Below are 23,987 nucleotides of genomic sequence, written 5' to 3'. Positions count from 1 at the left end.
TGCATCATATTGCTGTAATTGTTTATATGCTTTATATATTCTGAGGTAAGTTGATCTATAGTGTTACATCATATTCTATAAGGATGTTATGTGTTTGTATACTTTCTGCCCAGTTTGACCCATTTAGCAGACGTCAGCCTGTTTGAGGCTCTGATATCTATTCTGTGTGACTTAAAGCAGTTATGACATGGTCTGATTTTCTCACCCAATAAAGGAATATTTCATATATCAGTCTACTCTTCATTCTATCAGAAACAGTTATCACAGCTTGTACATTTTCTTTTTACACATATGAGCCAAATTTAGTAATGCCAACATATTAAAAGAACAATATTTGTCTCATATATAATACATCTATATATATACTGTCAAAGATACTTGTCTTTAAGTGAAGGTGATATTTAAGGTGATAGGAAATATAAATAAATGCAACTTGAATCTTTACTGAAGCTCATTGAATGACACAGAGTTCATGTTCAGTGCTGTAATAACTAATAATGATTAATATAATATTGGCCATATTATATTCACATTACCAAAGTGAGATGACTTTAGTCTCATGAACAACATTAGCTAATTGTTATTTACTAGTTAATCTTAAATGACTGTTCAGTACAGAAATGAAGCCCAACAATCATGTTTTACAGCCCTGTGGTCTCAGCCTCAGATACTTATCAAATCACACAAAGCTCATGTAGAAACAAATGTACAAAATATGTTCTCCTTCATTTCTGTCAAACAAAGCTGTATGAAACGTTTCCAGCTGTTAGTATCATGGTTGCTAGGCAACCTGGGCAGCGTGACGGAGGCTAGACCGTCCCATCTCACAAGCCTACAAGCCTCGCACTTCCGGCCTCAGCGGTCTTTGAGTACACGGCCCTTGAGGACCGTTAAGGCTGCGTACTTTAAGGCTGCAGACCCTGAATTGGGAAACAGTCCCTGAATTGGGATACAGCCATACATACATGTTTTAGTTCATGCAACTGGTCCGTCCAGTTATTGTCTCCCCAGAAACATTTCTGTTGTGTTATGTGTGTGCTTTTGCAGCGTTTTTCTTTTTGCAGCGTTTTTCTTTTTGCAAGTGTTTTCTGAAGTTGCAGTCCGTTTGGCCTCTCAGGGCCACCGTAGAAAGCTGATAACCAGCACTGCGATAGCTGTAAAGTCTTACTTGGGTCAAACTGGCCAACCCAAAGAAAACCTGGTTCTGTTAAACTTTATTTCACTGAACTTAGGATTCCCCTCAGAGCTCAGCCTGCCTTACTCAGCACCAGAAGGCTGTTCTGACCCAGTGTTTGTGTTGTTGTTTCTCTTGCAGTAAAAATAATGTATTATATGGACCACAACTGGGCCAATGTGGATCCAGTGACTTGCTGACCAAGACTAAATGTGATTTCTGTGCTGTTCTGGGGTCAAATCTCAGTCACATGTGGTCATCGCTGATTATCTGCTATCAAAATATGACCCAGCTGATTAAAACAGGTGGGATGATAACTGTCAAAAGTCACAGGAAACTGCCAACTGGATCTGAGGCAGATGATCACATCAGCCAATTCAGAGTTTCCGTAAAAAGCCTCCCAGATGATAAACGGGATGTGACAACTACGCCAGTGTCACAGGTTCAACTCCAGGTCACTCCCTCTTTTCTCTGCCACCTCTCGCTGCCGTGCATGCTTCGATAAAGCCGAGATGCTATAAAAATATTTCCTCTGTAGCTGTCACGTTGAGGCTTATTTATAGCGACAGCCCGCTTAGGCTGTTTTTAAATAATTCACACGGAAAGCAGAGATTCATGGTTTGTCATTCCCGCGTCACCGTGTGAATTGAGCTCGCCTGTCTAGTGGCTCCGTCGCGACATTCAAATTTTTAATCCTTCCTAAAAATACCCAGTCTCTAGTAAAGTTGCCTGATTACCTCTACTAGTGTCTATGACAGTCACATGAGGATGAGGAGCATAGCAGGGATTCAGGGAAGGATGAATCAGTGGAGGGAAAGCTGAGCCTTTTCTGGAATTTCTTAACTCATTTTAATAGAGTATCTAAAATTTTCATTCACAGGTTTCTTGGGATGATTGAGACATAATTTACTAATGAAACGAGGCTTCATTGACTGTTTTTCATCATACAGTACGGTTCTTTATTTTTTTCCTCACCTGCTCTGGAAAGGGTATTTGCAATGACCTGAACTTTTGGTTTCAGACACTTTTTACCCCTGTTGGCTCTGTATGATGTCACTATGAGCTGATATCCATGTTGCAAGTCAAGGTCAATGAAGTTATCATATATGGTTCCACATTAATGAGTTAGATTTCTCACTGGATCACCATATGGTGTTATATGGAGTTGGGGCAACAATTAATATAAAACTGACTACCGTTGTACTACATTTATGATAGAGTATTGTTTTTTTCATCGCTGCTCACTAGACATATCTGGTGCATGTCTAAAACTGGAGTTACCATCACTTGCACTAGTTTTACATGAGCAGGGTATATGAATAAATATGGTGCCTTCATATTATGGCCCCAATTTTTAGAAACCAAAGACAAACAACACCTGTTTCAACATTTAGAACAACTCTTGATATATATGATGTCTGGGTTTTATCGGCCTGCCACAGCTAGTTTTGATGTTACAATAAGTTTGGCAGTTTGGGTGAAAAACCTGATTTCCCTGAAAAAACACTGATGTTGGAAATGCTCCAAGCCATTACTGATTGGTCAAATGCAATAGCATCACTATCTGTCACATGACCTGATTGGCTGGGAGAATTAAGTCCATTTAAGGAACCAAATATAGTTCTTTAAAGCACTTTGTGATCTTGCACCATTGTCTGGAATACCTCTAATCTATGACAAAGGAGAGCACCTCGTGCCCTCCGGCAGGACTCTTATGTATTTCATTTTTCATTTTTTAAGTGCAGAAAAAAGTTTTTTTGTTGGCCAGGTTTTACTACATTGACTGAGGACGTGTGAACAGCTCTAACCGATGGTAGATCTGCCTTTAAAAAAGTGATCGGACTCCTAATAGATCAGATTTGCATGATTCACAGATGACTTTTGTTCAGCCTCTCGGTTCATCCACCACCTTCTTTTGGTTGGCTGTCGTTTGTAAACAGAAGCACTGAACAGTAGGTGGGCGGGGCCAGAGATGACCACATCATAACCAGGTGTAAGTAAAGTCCAGCATAACTAGAGGAACAGAGGGTTCAGAGCTACTCGCACATACGTTAATCTCATCACTCGACACTTTGGCCACGTTTACGCTGGCATCCACCATTGTACCAATGTATGTATGACAGAAAATAAGAAGCAGCACAATAGGATGACACCTTGCACAACATGTCTTCAGGCTGTGCTGCATTCTGATCTATCGATGCTACTGTTTGTGGACTGGTATCAGCACAATTAGTGAAAAACCCCTTGGACATCTGGCTCGTTGATAATGAGGGAGTGATGCCAAAACTTGATCTATGTAGTGTTTCGGGCTTTCATTACAGTACAATCTCTTCCTCATCCCGCTGAGTCCTTTCCCAGAGCTAATCTGCCGGGTGGCTCGTGTGCACTGTTAATGCTTACTCTGCCGTGCTGCTCTTATGGTTGTGTATTGGAGAGATGCAGGGTGGGAGGAGCAGACAGTCTTTGTCCAATCGCAGCTTCTTATTGCAGTTCACTGATGAGTCTCCGTGGTCCGACTAGGAACAGAGAAACCAGAATTCACAGATGTGAAGGAGTGAAGTAAACAGCCAGCAGAACAGTTAAGGCGGTATATGTGAACAAACGCTGCTTCACACCTTGTGTTTCCTCTTGCTCTTGCTTGCGTGTTTCTCGGGTGGAACCACCATGTTTGCAGCCGCCTGCCTTCTGTGTTTGCCTCCGTTCTCTGCTCTCTCCGTCCTCCCAGCCAGCCTGGGATTAGTCTGCTCTTGCACGGGGTTGTTGTCCGGGACCCCCAGACCCTGGCACATCTTTTCTCTGTCCCTCACTGCCGTCCTCTCTCTCTCCCCGAGTCCGAATCTTTCCCTGTCCTCTCTGTCCATCAGCCTCTCTCTCTCTGTTAATCGCTCTCGCTCACCTTGCCTCTCTCTGTCCTGCACTAATCGCTCATTTTCTTCCTCCTGTCTCTCCCCTTTCATCAGCTTCTGTCTCTCTCTGAGCCCCGGCCACTCTCTGTCTTCCTGCTTCTGTCTCTCCCTCTCTGCCACACCTATCCTCTCCCTCTCCCCTTGTCTCTCTCTGTCTCTCCCCTCACTCCCATCCCTTTCTGAAATTCCCACCCTTGATCTTTCCCCCGCGGCCTGGCCGGGCACCCTGCTGAGCAGACTCAGGTCAATTTTTACCCATAAACTCTGGATCTCATGGTATTCCCTCAAGGGTGAGAGAGGCACCTCGTGTCCCAGATTGGAAGGCGGTGACATGGGCTCCAGGTCTTTGCTTTGCCCTCCTAACCCTCCAGGATCGGGAACAGAGGTGCCAAATGAACCACTTATGTTGCTAATGCTCAGGGAGTTACAGCTACCACTGCTGCCGTTACTACTGCTGCCGATGCTACCGTTACTACTGCTGCTGCTACCGTTAGTGGGCACGTTGCTACCATCTTTGACTCGAAGTCCCTTCCCTCCAAATGTTCCCAGACTCCCCACACCGCCAGCAGAGCCAAGGCATGGGAGAAGAGGCGCGTGCATGTGTGCGTTGGACAGAGTCTGCGTGTTAATTGCAGAGCGTGTCGTCTGTGGCGGCAAAGCTGGGATTTTGATGGCTTCCTCCGTATCCGACTGGCATTCTGACGAAGAGGAGGAGGAATCTGTTTCGATGAATTCTCTGGACTTGGGTGTGATCCTGGTGCTGGGACCTCTGTGTTTCCGCTTGTCCTGATGAAAATATATGTAAATGTATGAAAAGGAGCAACAAAATACAAGATACAAGTCAAGAAAAAACGGCACATATAACACACACAAAGGAAGCTTCTGATCTTTAGCCATCTCTTATACCCCGTCCACTAATGCACTTTTAAACCCCGACGAAGAAAAAAACCTGGTGTAGACAAACGTTATAATCAAAAGCAAAGCACATACAGCACATTACTGAATGTGATAATATCATGCAAATTAGGCAGCACGAGTTGCCAGCTTGTTCCACTAATCTGTGAAGCAAAAAGAAACATGTTTGACTGTCTCGTTTTGAATGTCACTGATATTCGCTGCACACAAGTCACACAGTTGAGCGCAGGCGGTCTGTTTGTCACATGCAAATTAAAAGATGCGTCTCACATTTCTTAGTTGAGTTCTTTCTAAGATGCGAGGGCACAGTTTCATAAACAAGTGCATCTTTATTATAGAAATTTTTCCAGTTTTCTCTTTAAAGATCCCGTTTCGATGCACTTCTGGATTGCTTCTGGTAAAGCAGGAATTTTTCCTGAGCTTCCTGGGAGCCGTGTCCTGACCACCTTCACTTAGCGGTCCTCAGACTTGACCAGAGAGAAAACTTCTCAATGTCCCAAATTTCACACGGAATAATGTGTTTGATGAGCACAGTTCTCAGCCAAAGAGATTTGATAGGAGCACGTCGTCGTTCTCTTCATCTTTGTGCACAGTTAATTTGTCTTCCAGGGTGAGGCGCAGAACTTTTTTTTTTCTTTTTTTTAGCTGTGCAAACACAATATTCACTTCCTACCACACTACTTACATGATTTGGCACCCTGCGACTTTTTTCACTTCCCCCAAAATGAAAAATCAGATTGAAGCATCACCATTTTGACATAGTGAAGGAGCTCCAACACTCATTGTGGAGGCATTACCAGCAAGGGACAGAACGGCTCTTCCGGGGAGCGATGTATATAAAGTGGTCTGGAAGATGAACATCATGAAGCTTTAGGTTTCTAGAGTCGTGACTCACATAGCAGATCATTGAGTGTCCACTAAAGAAATATCCTCTTTGATGGTAACAGTGATATTCAGTGTTGATAGCATTATCATTAATTCTTTTAAGTTTTTAAAATATGTGGCTTCATATTCAAGTGCATCTAAAATCCATGAAGAATAGGAAGAAATTGTTCAGAAAAGCTTTACTGTCTTACTGTTTTTCTCACAGACTGTATATAAAAGATGGACATAGCCTCCTGAAGCTGCATTAGTACATCAGCTACATAGTCTGCTATTATTAATTTAATGGTGATAATTTACAAAACAAACATGTTGTATTTAGCATGACCTGACACTAGCATGGACGTGGATGCTTCCTTACTGTTGCCTGTAGACTCTGTTTATCTACTAGCAGGAGCATCATTGTAATTTCAGTTTGGTTAAATGGATTTTAGTTACATGATGCTGATGTTACCTGAATAAACATTAGTATTAGTAGATATTAGACTTAGTATTTTCTCCTTTCTTTAATCCTTGGAATCATACAGTACACGATGACACAATAATGTGAAATTTTGATTTAAATTGGGGAAATCCAGAAATCATCAAAGTCATTAGCTTACACTCTGTAAGCAGTCTACATTTGAAATGGAAATAATGTGAAAGGACAGAATAACTTCCAATTAAATTTTAATAGTTTTTCTCCTGTTTTCTTACCTAAATATGAGTGTGTAATATTCTGTTTTTACAGATGGATAAAGAAAAACAGTGACTGGTTAACCTGGCTCCTTTACTCTGTCTGTGGATCTCAGCCTCAGCTTAGTTTATATCTCCTACAGACCAAACTCTTTGCAAACAGGTCACATCTACACAGTTTATGCCTGAAGCTGCACCGCAGGGCACAGTCGTTTTAACCAAATTTTACTTAAACAGGTTAAAATGGTTAATTTGTTGTGGGCTGTCTTCTGTTGTAGTTAGTATTTACAGCAGCAGACATGCCGAACTATTCCATGTTTTTGGATAACAAAGGTGAAGGATATGGGCTTTGGCCTTATTGTAGGTTTGATTAGTGTTTTTGTTCTTTAGATTATTTTTTAACAATAGGAAAATAAATGTATATATAAATATATACGAGCGAAAACTGGCTTCTAGCTGTTTGTGTATCATCAGTTTAACTTTCTGACAAGCCTTCTTTCTTCTTCTGTAAATAAGGTGTGTCAGCTGGCAGACGCAGCCACAATCCACTCAGTTTATTTTCATTTTTAGTGCTGTGTAGCTACACCTGCATCGCTGCCCTTGTCTTGTTCCCAATCAAAATTGACCCTGTGATGTTGAATGCTTAATTTTAGACATGTACTGATCAATTATCCTCAACTGAAACAAAGGCGAGCGAGGAGCAGCGATGTGTGTGCAACAGCAACACGAGAAAGCAACTACAGAGGCAGATGCAGAGAAGAAAACACCACTAATGTTCCCAGTCGTCAGTATAAACCCACTCGCTTGGCAGACGCAGCCCTCTGGAATCTTTCCAATGCGTGTTGCCATCTGCAAAATCCATTCTCAGTAAATGCCATGTAGTGTTTTGCTGAAATAGAAAAAAGGGGGAAACTGTCCCTTGCACAGAGCTTATTTGCACTGCCGGCAAAAGCTTTTCCTTTCTTGAACAAAACTCCTCTGGCCTGTTTTCTCCATAGTTCACCTCTCCTCACTGTTGACATTAGCCATCTTGCCAGCTGCTCTGCGCAACTAAAACAGGCAGAAGATCAAATGTTGCAACAGCACTTACGGCACCGATTGCACACGTTAGCGTTCATCTCCATTCTCAGGTAATTTAAGAAAGGTTATATCTCTTTAGTAAAACAAGGACATTTTCACCTGCGTACACTTGACAGGAGAGGCACATCTGTATGCATACCATGAAATATAACGACAGCCCGTTGGATTTAATTATATACTGTAGCATCGTTAGCTTTGATCTGTGTGCGTACAAGAGAGCCAAAATCTCAGACTTCAGACCGAAATGCTCACGTGTAGATTTTTATTAAACTTTTGGATCCGTTAGATGTGAATGAGACAGTATAACCCAAATATAATCATTTCAGGCACACAGCTGTGGCTGTGAGCACAGCAGCATCACACAACTGCTGTGGAAGTGTAACAGTAACCAGTATTAGGGCCCCATTAAAAAAGAAATATTATTGCTCATTTTGAGAATAAAGTTGACTTCATTCTTTAAATAATATTTCAAGTTTAATCTCAAAATTTTGACCTTATTCTCAAAATGAACAGTGATATATATTTTTCATAATGCTTCGTCGTATTAATTCACCTGTAAATAAATGACATTGAAAACTTTGAACTTACAAGGTAAAATATTTACATGTAGCTACACTGGGACAAGTCGGTAAGAGTCAGCTTTCTCAGGAAACAAAGAAAGAATTATACTGTAAGTAAATGTATGTAGTGTTTAGGTCATTTTAAGGAATTGTGTAAGGAAGTTTAAGTAGTGGAGGACTGATTTTAGAGCATCACTTCATGTGTTTTACAGCAAAGATGACACAAATGATACTGTAAGTAGAGAAAATCAAAACTGGCCGGCATGTGTGACCTTGTAATGGAGGAACCAAGTCTAACTTAATTTATCGACTTTTATTTATAATCAAAAACAATATTGAACACAACAGAATTAGCAACAAATCAAATAAAGATATAAAGATGCAAAAAAATAAAGAGCTAAAAATGTAAGCTTCCACAGTACGACCGCTGTCCCAAAAAATAATTTACGATGTAAGATGTTTGTTTTTCCAAATATGACCACTGCACACTGCTTAAACTTACATTATATATATTTTTGTGTTGCTTTATTTCTATAAAATATATGAAGTTATGCAATTCTTAAAATTACTTACGCATTACTTAAAATTACCTTCAGAAAACTTGAATTTACTTACAATATAATTCTATCCTATTCTAGTGTATCTACCTTTAAGTGTTTATAGGTAAATATAATGATCTAATTTCAGGTAAAATATATTGAAAGTCCATTTAATTACAGGGGACCCGTTAGTCGTGGACGCCATTATTAAGTGTTACCATGAAAAGTTGTGTATATGTGGGGCAACCAATCAGAAAACAGCAAGGCTGTAAAGGGCTTGCTTCCGACAGTTGGTAAATTGAGAGGATTCACTAACGTCTGGCCTAAAATAAACGATGGTTATTCTGAAATAAGAATATTAGGTCCCCTTTCAGTTCATGCTCAGTACTGTGGGTAAATCTTTGCAGTGGGATATGTGGAAAAGTATTCGAACTTTTATGTTGTTTCCCTGAAGTTGATGAAAACAAAAGAGAACATGATGATAATTAGGCATTAAGTAATTAGTTGTTAAATTAATTCTAAGTACTGTGTGAGCGAATTAAAGTTTGGAGCTCTGAGGGGCTGTCGGGGCGCCTGTAGCTCCGGCTGCTGACGCAGAGGTGGCAGTTGTCAGAGTCGGGCACGTCATGCTGCCGGGTCACTTCTTCAAGTCTTCTCTGTGGGCTGTAACAGCTGAGCTGCTGTTTGCTGGTTACTGCAGTTTTCCTCAGTGTAATCTTGTTGTAACATCGCTGACAGCTGCTAACGTGTTAGTTGCTAATTTGTCAGCAGATGAGTTTTACGAGAACAATTTCCACAACCTGACAGCAAAACAATGGAGGGGAAATTTGTTCTCAAAGCAAAACAAGTAATGACGAAAGACAGCAGCATCACAGAGATCAGCCAACATGAAAACATCTGAAAAGGAAATCATCAGCGTTATTTGTTTACACGTTTTCTAGGGCTTCTTATTACTGTTCAGCCTCACTGCAGCGTTAAAGTTACATTAGGTCAACATTTTTATGATTTCCTTTTAGCATTTTGAATGTTTGTTGCTGTTTAACCATTTAAATCCTCCCGTTCTTCCACTTGAGTTAAAAACACTCCGTTACAATGTAACACTACCACCAACGTCATTAGGTACCCCCTGCTAGTACCGGGTTGGACGCCCCTTTTGCCCTAATTCTTTAAGGAATCACACAGTTGCTGTAGATCTACAGTGAGCTCACTGTCATGAAGAAAGCGGTTTGAGCTTTTGTGATATTGAACATTATCCTGCTGCATGCAGTCATCAGCAGATGGGTGCACTGTGGTCATAAAGAGATGCTCAGGGAGGCTAACCTGTCGCTGGCGTCACACAGATGTTTTTCTAAAACCCTTTGCTAAACTGAAAGAATTCCCACGCTTCCTGAAAGCAGCGTCTCTGTGCTTTTCAGTGATATTTGGGTCGCTGCAGCCCTGCTAAGGTTGCAGCTGTTGGTACCCAATGTGTGCCAAGAAAATATCCTCCACACCACTGCATCACCAGCAGCCTGAACTGTTGACGAGACATCCTGACCATCCACCATCTATCTGAGTGAGTCAGTGCAAATGATATCCTTAGTTTGCTGTTTTTAGCTGAAGGAAATGGCATCATGTGTGGTCTTCTGCTGCTGCGAGGTTTGCAGTGTTGTGCTGCGGTGTCAGGGATGCTCTTCTACATTCATATGTTGTAACGAGCAGTTATTTGAGTTACTGTTGTCCTCGATATTTTCTAAATCCTTTTTGAGACCATTCTCTGAAATCTCAGTAGATCAGCAGAAACACTCAGCCGAGCAGCCCATCTGGCACCAACAACCATGCATTTCAAAGTCACTTTAATCACCTTTCTTCTCCAATCTGATGCTCACTTTGATCATGTATAGAGCATGTATGCCTAATTTCACTGAGTTGCTGCCCAGTGAGCAGTTCAACAGATGTACCTAACAAAGTGTTCATCTTGTGGTGTTTTAATATAAATATGTAGCATTACGTGTATGTATTTAACAAAAACTGATTTCCCTTTTACATTAATGAGCATACAATAGCTGTATATATTCATATATATTCACACACAGCTGAGACTGGATTACAAACAGGAACCTTTCAGGGAAGGAACCACGAGTCAGTACATTTGTTGTAGAGTTGCATAAAGCGATAAGTATAGGGTACAGTCTGATACATCTGTACTTGGTGTTCAGCCCTATTCCAAATGTCTGCAACCTTCCTGCAGTACACACACACACACACATCTAAAACTAACCTGGTTTACACTGACAGCAGGTACTGGCAGTGGGGTTTGCTGTAGCGCTGCTGGTGGAGTGGCTGTGTTAGTGTTTGAGTTGGTAGCACTGCGAGGTTCTTTCCTTGGGGCTGTTTTCCCACCGGGAGGTTTACTACGCGGCCTCGGGGGGTTCTGATGCTCCAGGGAGGGGGGAGGCAACAGGTCCTTCTCCCTCGCTGCAGGGCTAATGGGAGAAACAATAAGAGGAAGGCTCACTACTGGAACTAGATTCACCCTTGAGCAAGGCAGTGAAGCCCAAGCTACATGATAAACAATAGAAGGTAATGCTTGCCATTGCTTGGTCTTGTGACAGCATGAAATAATTGAAAACAGCATGCATTCAGTCAAACTTGGACGTAGGAAGCTTAAAATGGAACGAAGAAAAGGAAGAGGTGATTGAGGGAGAGGAAAATGAAAAACAGGAAAAACAATCAATGTTATTTTTTTTCCTAATTAGGCCAACGTCAAGCTGCGCACAGAGTCTGACATGGCTTCTACTCAGTCTCAGCACTGTTCAGCTCAGAGGGAGTGACAGTCTTCAGTGGCCATGTGCCAGACAGCTCAGTGATCCACGGGAACCTCTGTTAGCTCTAAGCTGCAGTGTGAAGCAGGTGGTAAAGTTCCTAACAGTAATTGTAATAGTTTAGTCAATAGCAAGCACTGTATCAGTTATAGAGCCAGTTACACATCAGAATATAGGCTGCTGTGGATTTTTATCTCAAACTGTCGGGCTTATGTTGAAATGATGAAAGTGCACCAGTGTCTTCTTCATGTGCTGCTTTACAGAGACAGCTAAGATGGAAATATCTGGCTCAATTTTATTGATTAAAAGAGATATCACTATAGTCAGATGCACACAAACCCTGCCCTTGTACATTATGGCACAGCCCACATAGTAACAAAGTGTAGTGTAGAATGTGCTCAGCTCGAGTAGGTCAATACGGCTTAAGACAGTTTTTGCTTTTTAGGTAACTGGCTCTCAGAGGAGCTCGAGACATTCACCTGGGAGATGAAAATAAGACTTTTGTAGCTCTAGCTTAAAATTTATATATATACACACATATATATACACACACATATATATATATATATAAAAAAAAAAACACCCAGCACGCCCCTGCAGGCGGTTTATCCTTCAAGCTCGGGTCCTCTACCAGAGGCCTGGGAGCTTGAGGGTCCTGCGCAGTATCTTAGCTGTTCCCAGGACTGCGCTCTTCTGGACAGAGATCTCCGATGTTGTTCCCGGGATCTGCTGGAGCCACTCGCCTAGCTTGGGAGTCACCGCACCTAGTGCTCCGATTACCACGGGGACCACCGTTACCTTCACCCTCCACATCCTCTCGAGCTCTTCTCTGAGCCCTTGGTATTTCTCCAGCTTCTCGTGTTCCTTCTTCCTGATGTTGCTGTCATTCGGAACCGCTACATCGATCACTACGGCCGTCTTCTTCTGTTTGTCTACCACCACTATGTCCGGTTGGTTAGCCACCACCATTTTGTCCGTCTGTATCTGGAAGTCCCGCAGGATCTTAGCTCGGTCATTCTCCACCTCCCTTGGGGGCATCTCCCATTTTGACCTCGGGACTTCCAGGTTATACTCGGCACAGATGTTCCTGTACACTATGCCGGCCACTTGGTTATGGCGTTCCATGTATGCCTTGCCTGCTAGCATCTTGCACCCTGCTGTTATGTGCTGGATTGTCTCTGGGGCATCTTTACACAGCCTGCACCTGGGGTCTTGCCTGGTGTGATAGACCCCAGCCTCTATGGATCTTGTGCTCAGAGCTTGTTCTTGTGCTGCCATGATTAGTGCTTCTGTGCTGTCTTTCAGTCCAGCTTTGTCCAGCCACTGGTAGGATTTCTGGATATCAGCCACCTCCTCTATCTGTCGGTGGTACATACCGTGCAGGGGCCTGTCCTTCCATGATGGTTCCTCGTCTCCCTCCTCTTTCTTGGGTTTCTGCTGCCTGAGGTATTCACTGAGCACTCGGTCAGTTGGGGCCATCTTCCCAATGTATTCTTGGATGTTCCTTGTCTCATCCTGGACTGTGGTGCTGACACTCACCAGTCCCCGGCCCCCTTCCTTCCGCTTAGCGTACAGCCTCAGGGTGCTGGACTTGGGGTGAAACCCTCCATGCATGGTAAGGAGCTTTCTTGTCTTTATGTCAGTGGCTTCTATCTCCTCCTTTGGCCAGCCTATTACCCCAGCAGGGTACCTGATCACGGGCAGGGCGTACGTATTGATGGCCCGGATCTTGTTCTTACCATTCAGCTGACTCCTCAGGACTTGCCTGACCCTCTGCAGGTACTTGGTGGTTGCAGCTTTTCTAGTGGCCTCTTCATGGTTCCCATTCGCCTGCGGGATCCCCAGGTACTTGTAACTGTCCTCTATGTCTGCAATGTTGCCTTCTGGTAGTTCAATCCCCTCAGTTCTGACTACCTTCCCTCTCTTTGATACCATCCGACTACACTTCTCCAGTCCGAACGACATTCCAATGTCATTGCTGTATAGCCTGGTAGTGTGGATCAGTGAATCGATGTCTCGTTCACTCTTGGCATACAGCTTGATGTCATCCATGTACAGGAGGTGGCTGACAACTGCTCCGTTCCGTAGTCGGTATCCGTAGCCAGTCTTGTTAATGATCTCACTGAGGGGGTTCAGGCCTATGCAGAACAGCAGTGGGGACAGAGCATCTCCTTGGTAGATCCCACACTTGATGGTGACTTGTGCTATGGGCTTGGAGTTGGCCTCTAGTGTTGTACGCCACATCCCCATTGAGTTCCTGATGAAGGCTCTTAGGGTCCCATTGATCTTGTACAATTCTAGGCATTCCAGTATCCAGCTGTGGGGCATTGAGTCATAGGCCTTCTTGTAATCAATCCAGGCAGTGCACAGGTTGGTCAGTCTGGTCTTGCAGTCTCGGCTGACTGTTCTGTCTACCAGTAGCTGGTGTTTTGCGCCTCTGGTATTCTTGCCAATTCCTTTCTGTGTCCCGCTCATGTATTGACCCATGTGCCTGTTCATCTTAGCCGATATGATGCCTGACAGGAGCTTCCATGTAGTACTGAGGCAGGTTATTGGTCGGTAGTTGGAGGGGACCGGTCCCTTCTTGGGGTCCTTGGGGATCAGGACCGTCCGACCTTCGGTTAGCCATTCCGGGTGTCTCTCGTTAACTAGCAGCTGGTTCATTTGTGCTGCCAGACGCTCGTGGAGTGCAGTCAGCTTCTTTAGCCAGTAGGCGTGAACCATGTCGGGCCCTGGTGCTGTCCAACTCTTCATACTGGAGACCCTTTCTTGGATATCTGCCACTGTGATGGTTACTGGACCCTGTTCAGGGAGGTCGCTGTGGTCTGCCCTCAGATCCACTAGCCACTGAGCATTGCCATTGTGGGTTGCGTCCTTCTCCCATATGCTCTTCCAGTATTGCTCCGTCTCCAGCCTTGGTGGTGCTGTTCTCTTATTGTTCCCTTGCCACTGAGAGTACACTTTTGCTGGTTCTGTGGAGAACAGCTGGTTTATCTGAGGGCAGGGATAGCTCAGTAGGTACAGTGGTTGCCCCATGATCGGAAGGTCGGGGGTTCGATTCCCCTTAACAGCTACCCTGAGGTACCCCTGAGCAAGGTACCGTCCCTACACACTGCTCCCCGGGCGCCCAATGGCTGCCCACTGCTTCACTGAGTGAATGGGTTAAATGCAGAAAGGAATTTCCCTACGGGGCTCAATAAAGTACAATAAAGTACACACTTTCTTCTTCTTCTTCTTCTTATTCTCCTGCCTTCTATCTCTCTGGTGTACCTCCTCAAGCGGCTGGCCAAGGCTGTGAGTCTTTGCTTGGCAGTTTCCAAGGCCTCAGGTATGGACAGCTTGCTGTATTTCTTATGCACCTTCTTTGTCGCACCTTTCTGCAACTCCGTTAGTTGGCTAACCTCCCTCCGTGCTACTTTGATCTTGTCCTCTAGCCTCCTTCTCCATGGAGGGTACTGCCCCTTGTGGCTGTTCAACAATACGGCAGCAGTGATCAGTGAGATGCTTGGCTACAAGTTGAACAGCCACAATATATACATATACATATATATATATATATATATATATATATACACACATATATATATATATATATACACATATATACATATATATACATATATATATATACATATATATATACATATATACATATATATATATATATATATATATATATATATATATACATATATATATATATATATATATATATACATATATATATATATATACATATATATATACACATATACATATATATACATATATATATACACATATACATATATATACATATATATATACACATATACATATATATACATATATATATACACATATACATATATATATATATATATATATATATATATATATATATATATATATATATATATATATATATATATATATATACTATGACTTCAAAAAATTATATCCATGTCCACTACAGTATATCACAACAGATGTGACAGATGTGAGCATGCCAGCTGAACTCAGTGGTTATATATTATATTACATTATTATATATATTATATTCAGCCATTAGAGGGACTATATGCTATGGTGAGGATTTTACAGCACTATATTTATCTTATATGAATCTGTCCTGCCAGTGTTACATATCTATTTTGAAGAACTACTTTTCTGTGTCTACAATGAAAAAACGTTGTTAACAACAACAAACAATTACTACTCCAACAAAGCTTCTACTATATTAGAAGTAAAACACAAGCAAACACAATCATCATTTCCTTTATTTCTTACCTGTGCTGGTTTGCTCTGTTCCATGTCTGGTTCTGATTATCCTCCACGCTGTTTGACCTCTCTGTCCGTCTGGGCTGTTTCTTCCCTGTGGTGTTCCTCCTTGGGGTCGTGACCTCGGGCCCCGACAACAGGCCCAGCGACAGCCTCATCTTAGACCTCTGGCCCTCCCCCGAGGCCTTCTGACTCAGCTTGGCCTTTGCCTTCTCTCTGCCCGGGCTGAAGAAAACAAAACACATTTTTTTCATATATAGATGGTTAAGACACATTTTTGCCAGCTGCAACCTACAATTAGTCTTTCATTCAGTCTTTCATTCAGCAGATGCTATTTTGAAGAGCTACTTTAGCAATATTCTAAACAAACCTACCAGAAAGCTGCCCTCGTGTCCTTGTGCTCCACTGTAGGTGCAGCTGGAACAGGCGTACTGCTCGATCCACAGGGCTTAGTTTTGGCAGCCGTACCCACTCCCGGTGCCTCATTGCCTGGGGAGAATGTCTCTGGACCCTGGTTGATGGAGCCTAAGCAGTGGACCATTTGACTAGAATAGGTAATTGTAACCTAACCAAGATATGTTTATCTAGGCTATTTAGCACATCCTGCAGTTCTTCGTGGACAGAATGGCTTTAACCTTCCATGTCTACCAACCTGTGCCATGATGTTCTTGTTGTGGGGGAACCAGGGGTTTGGTCTGAGCTTGGACCTTATTCAACCAGCTGTCCAGCTGCCACTTGTTGGTTGACGGAGGCTCGGGCTAATAGGAGGAAAAAGACAACTTTTTATTTTGTTTGTGCTGTGATTTTTTTACTGCTTTGTCTCTTTACATCAGTTTCTTCCAGTGTGTTTCACGGCACACGCCTATAAACCCAAGCAGCGTCGAGGCATTGAAATAATGCGATAAATATTGTCGTAATTTGTTTTTTCTGCAGATGGAGTTTTATGACTTTCAGAGCACTGACAAGACAGAGTGGGGAGAGTTCATTTAATTTACAGACAGTAAGATTTACAGTAAAGTGAGAAGCTGTGAATCGGGAGAATAGCAGTGAAAGGGGATCTGCCTCTTATAAAATGAAAATAAAATTGGAGAGATTTGTCAGAGCTGAAGATATTCACAGCCTCAGTGTTTGTATTGGTGCGTTGTTGACAGTACTGTGTAAAAATCTCGAGTGACCCCTCATTTCTTTATCTTTATATAAAAAGAGCCTAGCTTTCTATCTTACCACTTTTAAATTAATCTTAAGGAATAATTCTCCAAGTTTTCTGAGAACAGCTTGTTCACTCAGTTCCGTCCTTACACTGGAGAGTCGCAGATTTAAGCCCTGTGGGAGTGTCCCCCCAAGAGGGACAATGGACCCCCTATTGATCCTCTACCTAACCACACAACGGCAGAGTCAAACAAAACCAAAGGTGGGGGAGTGTGTTTCATGGTAAACAGAAAGTGTTGTGATGCCAGGAGCATTTCTACTCTCTCCAGCGGCTGCTCGCCACATCTGGAGTTCCTGAGCATTAAGTGCCGCCTTTTCTATCTGCCCCGTGAGTTCAACTCGGTCATCGCCACGGCGGTCTACATCCCACCCCAAGCGGACACAGGTATGGCTTTGTCCGAATTACATGATGTGCTGAGCTCGCTTCAAAACAAGGACCCGGGCGCAGCCCTCATTGTAGCAGGAGACTTTAACAAAGCAAACCTCAGACAAGTCATGCCAAACTTTTACCAGCATGTCTTGTGTCCAACGAGAGGGGATCGAATTTTGGATCACTGCTACACGCCATACAAGCAGGGCTACAAAGCGGTCTCACACCCGGCTTTTGGGAAGTCTGACCACAACGCCATCTTCCTCATCACCCAGTATAAACAAAGCATACGGAGGGAAGACGTGACCACGAGGGAGGTAAAACGGTGGACTGCCCAATCAGAAGCTACGCTACAGGACGCATTCAACGACGTAGACTGGGACATGTTCAGAGCATGCGCAGTCGACATCAACGAGTTTACGGAAGTAGCAGTATGCTTCGTCAATATGCTAGTGGAGGAGATTATCCCCACTGCGAGAGTCACCACATTCCCAAACCAGAAACCGTGGATGGACAGATCGATCCGCACTGCAGTAAACGCCAGGACCGCCCCCTACAACGCGGGTCTCGCCACTGGCGATATGAGCGCCTACAAAGCGGCCTCATACGGCGTGCGGTGAGAGATGCCAAACGCCGGTACCGGGAACGTGTGGAGTCCCACTTCCACCAGGGCGACACACGGAGTATGTGGCACGGACTACGCACCATTACGGACTACAAAGCCAGGGACATTGCGCTGATCAACGCTGACTCTGCATTCACCAACGAGCTGAATCAGTTCTACGCCCGTTTCGAGGTTAGCCAGGCGGCTAATGCTATCTACCGCCTGACTACCGAGGACAGTGACGTCATCAGCGAGAGACCGGTGACCAGCATCGCGGAGCATGACGTCCGAGTGGCTTTGAGGAGAGTGAACACAAGGAAAGCGGCGGGGCCAGACGGCATCACCGGCCGTCTGCTGCGCTGCTGTGCTGACCAGCTAGCAGGTGTGTTCACTTACATCTTCAACGAGTCCCTGGCGAAGTCTGTGGTCCCCACATGCTTCAGAAGATCCACCATCATCCCTGTGCCCAAGAACAGCAAACCCTCATCCCTGAACGATTACCGGCCAGTTGCACTGACCTCGGTAGTAATGAAGGTGTTTGAGAGGCTGCTGAAGAACATCATCTCCTCCTCCATCCCAGACACCACAGATCCGCTGCAGTTCGCCTACAGATCCAACAGATCCACCACTCTCAGCCACGTGGACAAGAAACAGGGTAACTATGTGCGAATGCTGTTTGTTGATTACAGTTCAGCGTTTAACACAATAGTGCCCTGCAGACTGTTCACAAAGCTGAGGGATCTGGGACTTAACAGCCGTCTGTGTGCATGGGTGTTGGACTTCCTCACTGGCAGAACTCAGGTGGTGAGGGTGGGCAGGTGCTTCTCCAACAGCATCACCATCAACACAGGAGCACCTCAGGGATGTGTCCTCTCGCCACTGCTCTACTCCCTCTACACTTCAGACTGTGTGGCCACCCATGGCTCCAACACCATTGTGAAGTTTGCTGACGACACAGTGGTGTTGGGTGCCATCTCCAACAACGATGAGGCGGCCTACATGGATGAAGTGAAGAATCTGGCATCGTGGTGACAGGACAATCACCTCCAGCTGAACGTCAGCAAGACCAAGGAGCTGTTGGTGGACTTCAGAAGGGGTCAGCACAGAGACTACAAGCCCATTATCATCAATGGAGCTCCAGTGGAGAGGGTGCAGTCCTTCAAGTATCTTGGTGTCCACATCTCCTCAGACCTGACATGGGCTGCCCACATTCAGGTCCAGACCAAAAAGGCTAGGCAGCGCCTGTATCACCTACGACAACTGAGGAAGTTCAGGGTCTCTCCAAAGATCTTCAGGATTTTCTATACAGGCGCTGTGGAGAGCATCCTCACACAGAACATGACATCGTGGTTTGGGAACAGCTGTGTGAAGGACTAAAAAGCTCTCCAGAGAGTGGTCCGTACAGCAGAACGCTGCTGCAGGATTGCTCTCCCCCCGCTTCAGGACACCTACACCAGGAGATGCCGGACTAGAGCAGCGCAGATACTGAAGGACCCGTCCCATCCTGGCAACAAACTGTTCCAACTTCTGCAATCTGGTAGAAGGTTCCGCATCTTCCAGGCAAGGACAGAGAGACTCAAGAGGAGCTTCTATCCCCAAGCCATCCGTGCCCTAAACACACAAACCCGCCCTCTCACATCATCTATAATTGACTGAGACAGGACTCTCTTCCAGACACTAAACCAAGGCACAATGTACATTTCAATTCCTTTAATTTTAAATATGTTTATATTGTCTATCCTGTAAAATAGTCAGATGTCTATTCATATTAATGTACAGAATTCACCTGCTTGCTGCTACTACTGCACATTCACCCAATGTATATACTATATATATATTTATATATATATAGTATATATAATTTTTTTTTGCACATGTCAAGGAGCGTGTCAGGCTACATTTCACTGTGTGTTATACTTGTATAACTATGCATGTGACAAATAAAGAACCTTGAACCTTGAACCTTGAACAAGCCAAGGTGTGAAGACGGGTGTAGGTCACAATCAGCCAAGATTTCAGGTGAACTCATTGTGAAACCTAGCCTATCATGTGATTTGTGAGGTCGGTTGGCGCTCATATCAACTGACTTTAGGGATGGGTACCGGTGTCCGGTGCCATGATGGCACCGGTTCTGACATAAACGGTAGTAACCAGACCGAAAAGCAGCGCATATTTCGGTGCTTTATTTCGGTGCTTTTTTTTCCCTGAGCTGTGATACACTTTAGATTCTTGCCAATCATTTTACGTTTCCGAGGATAGTAGGCGGGGCCAGGTACGTACGTACGTTCTGTTAAAGCAGAGCTACAGATTAAAAATCCCCAAGGCGAGGCGGTTAAAAGTCTGGCTGTACTTCATAGCAAAAGATGCAAACTCAGCAGCCTGCAACAAGTGCTTTAAGCTGATACTGTGATACTGTCAAAGGAGGTAACACCTCAAATCCGATGAAACACCTGGCGACGCATAGCGTTTTTTTTAAAAGCCCAGAAATGCGCCGTATTTGATAGCTTGCTGCGAGACCTCACACCGAGCACATCTACTGCGGGTGGGTTGCCTGTTATGCAACATCCCCCAAAAACACTAAGAGGAGAGTCCTGGCCCCTAGCCCTGCCAGTGTAGCAGAAATGATGACGGATGATGATGGCAGCAGCAGCCGTTCTTCTCTGCGTGAGTAGGCTAACCACGTTATTACATTAATGCATGTAAGGTGAACTAGCAAACATCATCATAGCTACATGCTGCTGTCTTCTTGTTTGATGGCAGATACTCCCTTCACCCTGGCTAAAAAGGCTAAAATGACCAAAGAAAAAGTGGAAAACAGTTAAACATGAGAGGTTTAGGACAAAGTTTGTGTTTTTTCCATTGTTTAAGCACTGCTTCCAGCCAAGAGTGATACCATATATGCCCCATAGCTGCAGAAAAGGCTAACATTGTTATATTTTTACAAAAAACAGCTGAACATGAGAGGTTTTTGGACCAATTTTGTGTTCTCCATTCTTTAAGCACCGGTTTGAGCACCGTTTGAGCACCGGCACCGTTTCAAAAGTACCGATTTGGCACCGGTATCGGATAAAACCTAAACGATACCCATCCCTAACTGACTTACAGACTTTTTTAACCTATTAGAACTACAAACTCTGCTTTTGCCTTAGGTACTGTATTTCCATTTATTTTTGCATGTTTCAATAAATCCCAGGACCATTCCTAGAAAAATCTAAAGAATCGAAGGGTGGCTCAAGACTTTAACACATTACTGCATGTGATACAGAAAAAAACTGGCTAAATGAGATCTAACAGCTGAGAAAAAGGATCACCTTTCATGACTCTTCATTTATTTTACAATACATTAAACATAAGGGAATATAATATTTACTTATTTGTATTTAACCATTTTAACAATGGTTAGCATTTTCTCCCAATAAATTGTGTGTTTACCCAGTTGGTACCCAACTGTGTGCACACAGTTACCAGGAAATCTGCATAAATACACACAAGCACACACACACACACATACACACACACACACACACACACACACACACACACACACACACACACACACAGATCGAGTTGTCATCCTACCTCTGGAGTGTTTGTGCGGGAGGCCTGATTATACTCGCTGTCACTGGAGCTGCTCTCAGACTCGTCGGTGTCAGACTCTGAGCTGCTTTCTGATTCACTGCTGCTCCCTGATGCACCACTAAAAAAGAAAGACAGACAGAATGGGGGGTAGATGGGGTGTGTGTGTGTGTGGGGGATCAACATGTCACAATGGAACAAAACAAAATCAGTTTCACTGGATGCTGAGAAAGCACAGCGACGGACACTGTCACCGCTAATGAGGTTACACCAAAAAGTTTCAGCACAAAGTTTCACACTTTGCGGGATGACACGGATGTCCACTCGCTGCTTTGCTTTTTGCTTTTGTTATGACTGTCAGCACTGCCTGTCAGAAACAAAGGTTTACACTTTCAGAACATTAGATGGTCTTTATCCAGATGATACTTAATCTTCAATCATCCATAAATTTAGGACAGGAAATGATCTTTTTAAAGAATCATGGCTTAAACATCTGCATGTCCTCTTCCTTTCTCTCTAAACAACATGACATCCACTATAAAAGACTTTAAAATTCTGGCATGACCTCTCATTCGCCAGCTCAAGTCAATTATGTCTTTTATTGATTTCAAATGTTGCACAGCCAAGAGGACTCTATCACCAAAGTCACCTCTCTGCTGGCTTGAACTCAAATCTTTTTGTCTGTTTAAATCCAACTTTCAAACTCAGGAAGTAAATTGCCCTTAAGTGGACATGAATTTGAACAAGCACATTAAAAACGTATCAGAAGTGCCCTTCTTATATAAATATACTTTAATTTATGCACGACATGTGTGGGTGCAAACATCCTTTGTTCACTGCTACTGGATGAAGCCCTACAGTGTTTACTGACTCATCCTGCCACTTAGTCTCAATCAGTGTCAGGGCTGTTTAAAGTACCTGCTGGGTCGTGACTTTCACTCTTGCTTGTACTGCTTCTCTGGCTTTAGTGTCAAGACTGTAGCTCTCTATCAGTCTGGTTCGAATGAGATGAGCCAACGTGTTTGTTGCGTTAAAGCGATGAGCGGGGTTCTAGATGACTATTATTTATATTTTGAATATGTGCGATGTTCATGTAAAATAAAGAGGAAGAAAAATGCATTTTACCTCGAAAAGCAAATGGTTTGTTCATTAGTCTAACAGGGGTGTTCTGTTGGATGTTTTTATTTTATTTTATATTATTTATTGGCATTTTGCTTTTTTTGGATAGAGACAGCAAAGAGGGGAGAGAGAGGGGGAAGACATGTAGCAAAGGCCTGTGGGTTAGACCAGCGGTCCCCAACCTTTTTTGCACCACGGACCTGTTTATGCCCGACAATATTTTCACGGACCGGACTTTAAGGTGTCGCGGAAAAATACAACAAAATAAAACTAGTACCGGTACTGAAAAATAGAAGAGTTATTCATAACACACATGAAAAGACCCAGGAAAACCGAGTTAACGATAAAAACGATAACAAAATAACGCTGAAAACCGATAAAAACCCTGAAAACCATACATTTCACACCTGAGCCTCAACTCTCGCGGCCCGGTACCAAACGACTCACGGACCGGTACCGGTCCGATGCCCGGGGGTTGGGGACCGCTGGGTTAGACTATAACCCGGACCGCTGCTCTCTGGCCTCGTGGGATGTGAGCTTAATCAGCACCCAACAACGGTTCTCATTTAAATAAAAGCAGAGGTAGTTGACTTTCCATGTTTCGATTGCCTGGATAGCCATTTAATTCATCAATCAGTGGTATTCTTACCTCAGGTTTGAGAAAAGTTTGACTTTGAGGGTCTTGTCCCAAAATCCCTGCTGCTAAAGCAGCGGCCCCCCAACCTTTTTTGCGCCACAGACCGGTTTATGTCCGACAATATTTTCACACACCGACCTTTAAGGTGTTGCGGATAAATACAACAAAATAAAACCAGTACTGGTACCAAAAAAAAGATTTATTCATAACACACGGGAAAAGACCCAGGGAAACCGAGTTAACGATAAAAACCAATAAAACCCATAAAGTTCACACCCGAGCCTCAAGTCTTGTGGCCCAAACGACCACGGTCCGTGCCGTGGGGCTTGGGGACATCTACTCCAAATGATGGCTATGATAACTTACCAGCAGTTTTGGCGGGAAATTTGAATGATTTACATTTTATCCCTTTTTCCAGTTTATATTTGCCTTTGTGTGTGTATGTATGCAACATTCAAATAATCTGCAATATCGTTACATTATCAGTGTTTTATTACAAATTCTGGGCTTGCCTCCATTTTTAAAATGAATAAATAAATCTCCGTGTCACCACAACCCCTACCCAAGTACAACGTATGACAATTTAATTTCATCGCTTTATACTCAAAATGAAGAAAAAGACACAAAAGAAGGTGTAAATATCAACACCTTCTTTTGTGTCCAGATCGCCCAATCTA

General features: G+C 43.5%; 1 protein-coding gene across 2 annotated transcripts in view; it reads right to left on the bottom strand.

The window, feature by feature from the left end:
* aff2 (AF4/FMR2 family, member 2) overlaps window positions 1–23,987 on the bottom strand; it is a 204,699-nt gene that overhangs the window by 27,142 nt on the left and 153,570 nt on the right. For both annotated transcript variants that reach the window (XM_026186564.1, XM_026186554.1), the window contains exons 11-17: window positions 21,558–21,675; window positions 16,448–16,553; window positions 16,170–16,320; window positions 15,805–16,020; window positions 10,992–11,196; window positions 3,790–4,866; window positions 3,575–3,690 (exon numbers count right to left, since the gene is read on the bottom strand). In XM_026186564.1, coding sequence (XP_026042349.1) covers window positions 3,575–3,690; window positions 3,790–4,866; window positions 10,992–11,196; window positions 15,805–16,020; window positions 16,170–16,320; window positions 16,448–16,553; window positions 21,558–21,675 — 1,989 coding nt within the window. The remainder of the gene's footprint in view (window positions 1–3,574; window positions 3,691–3,789; window positions 4,867–10,991; window positions 11,197–15,804; window positions 16,021–16,169; window positions 16,321–16,447; window positions 16,554–21,557; window positions 21,676–23,987) is intronic.

This window comes from Astatotilapia calliptera, chromosome 2 (assembly GCF_900246225.1).
Source record: "Astatotilapia calliptera chromosome 2, fAstCal1.2, whole genome shotgun sequence".
Classification (NCBI taxonomy): domain Eukaryota; kingdom Metazoa; phylum Chordata; class Actinopteri; order Cichliformes; family Cichlidae; genus Astatotilapia; species Astatotilapia calliptera.
Note: the sequence above shows the minus strand (reverse complement) of the source record. Positions and strands in the feature narration are given on the sequence as shown.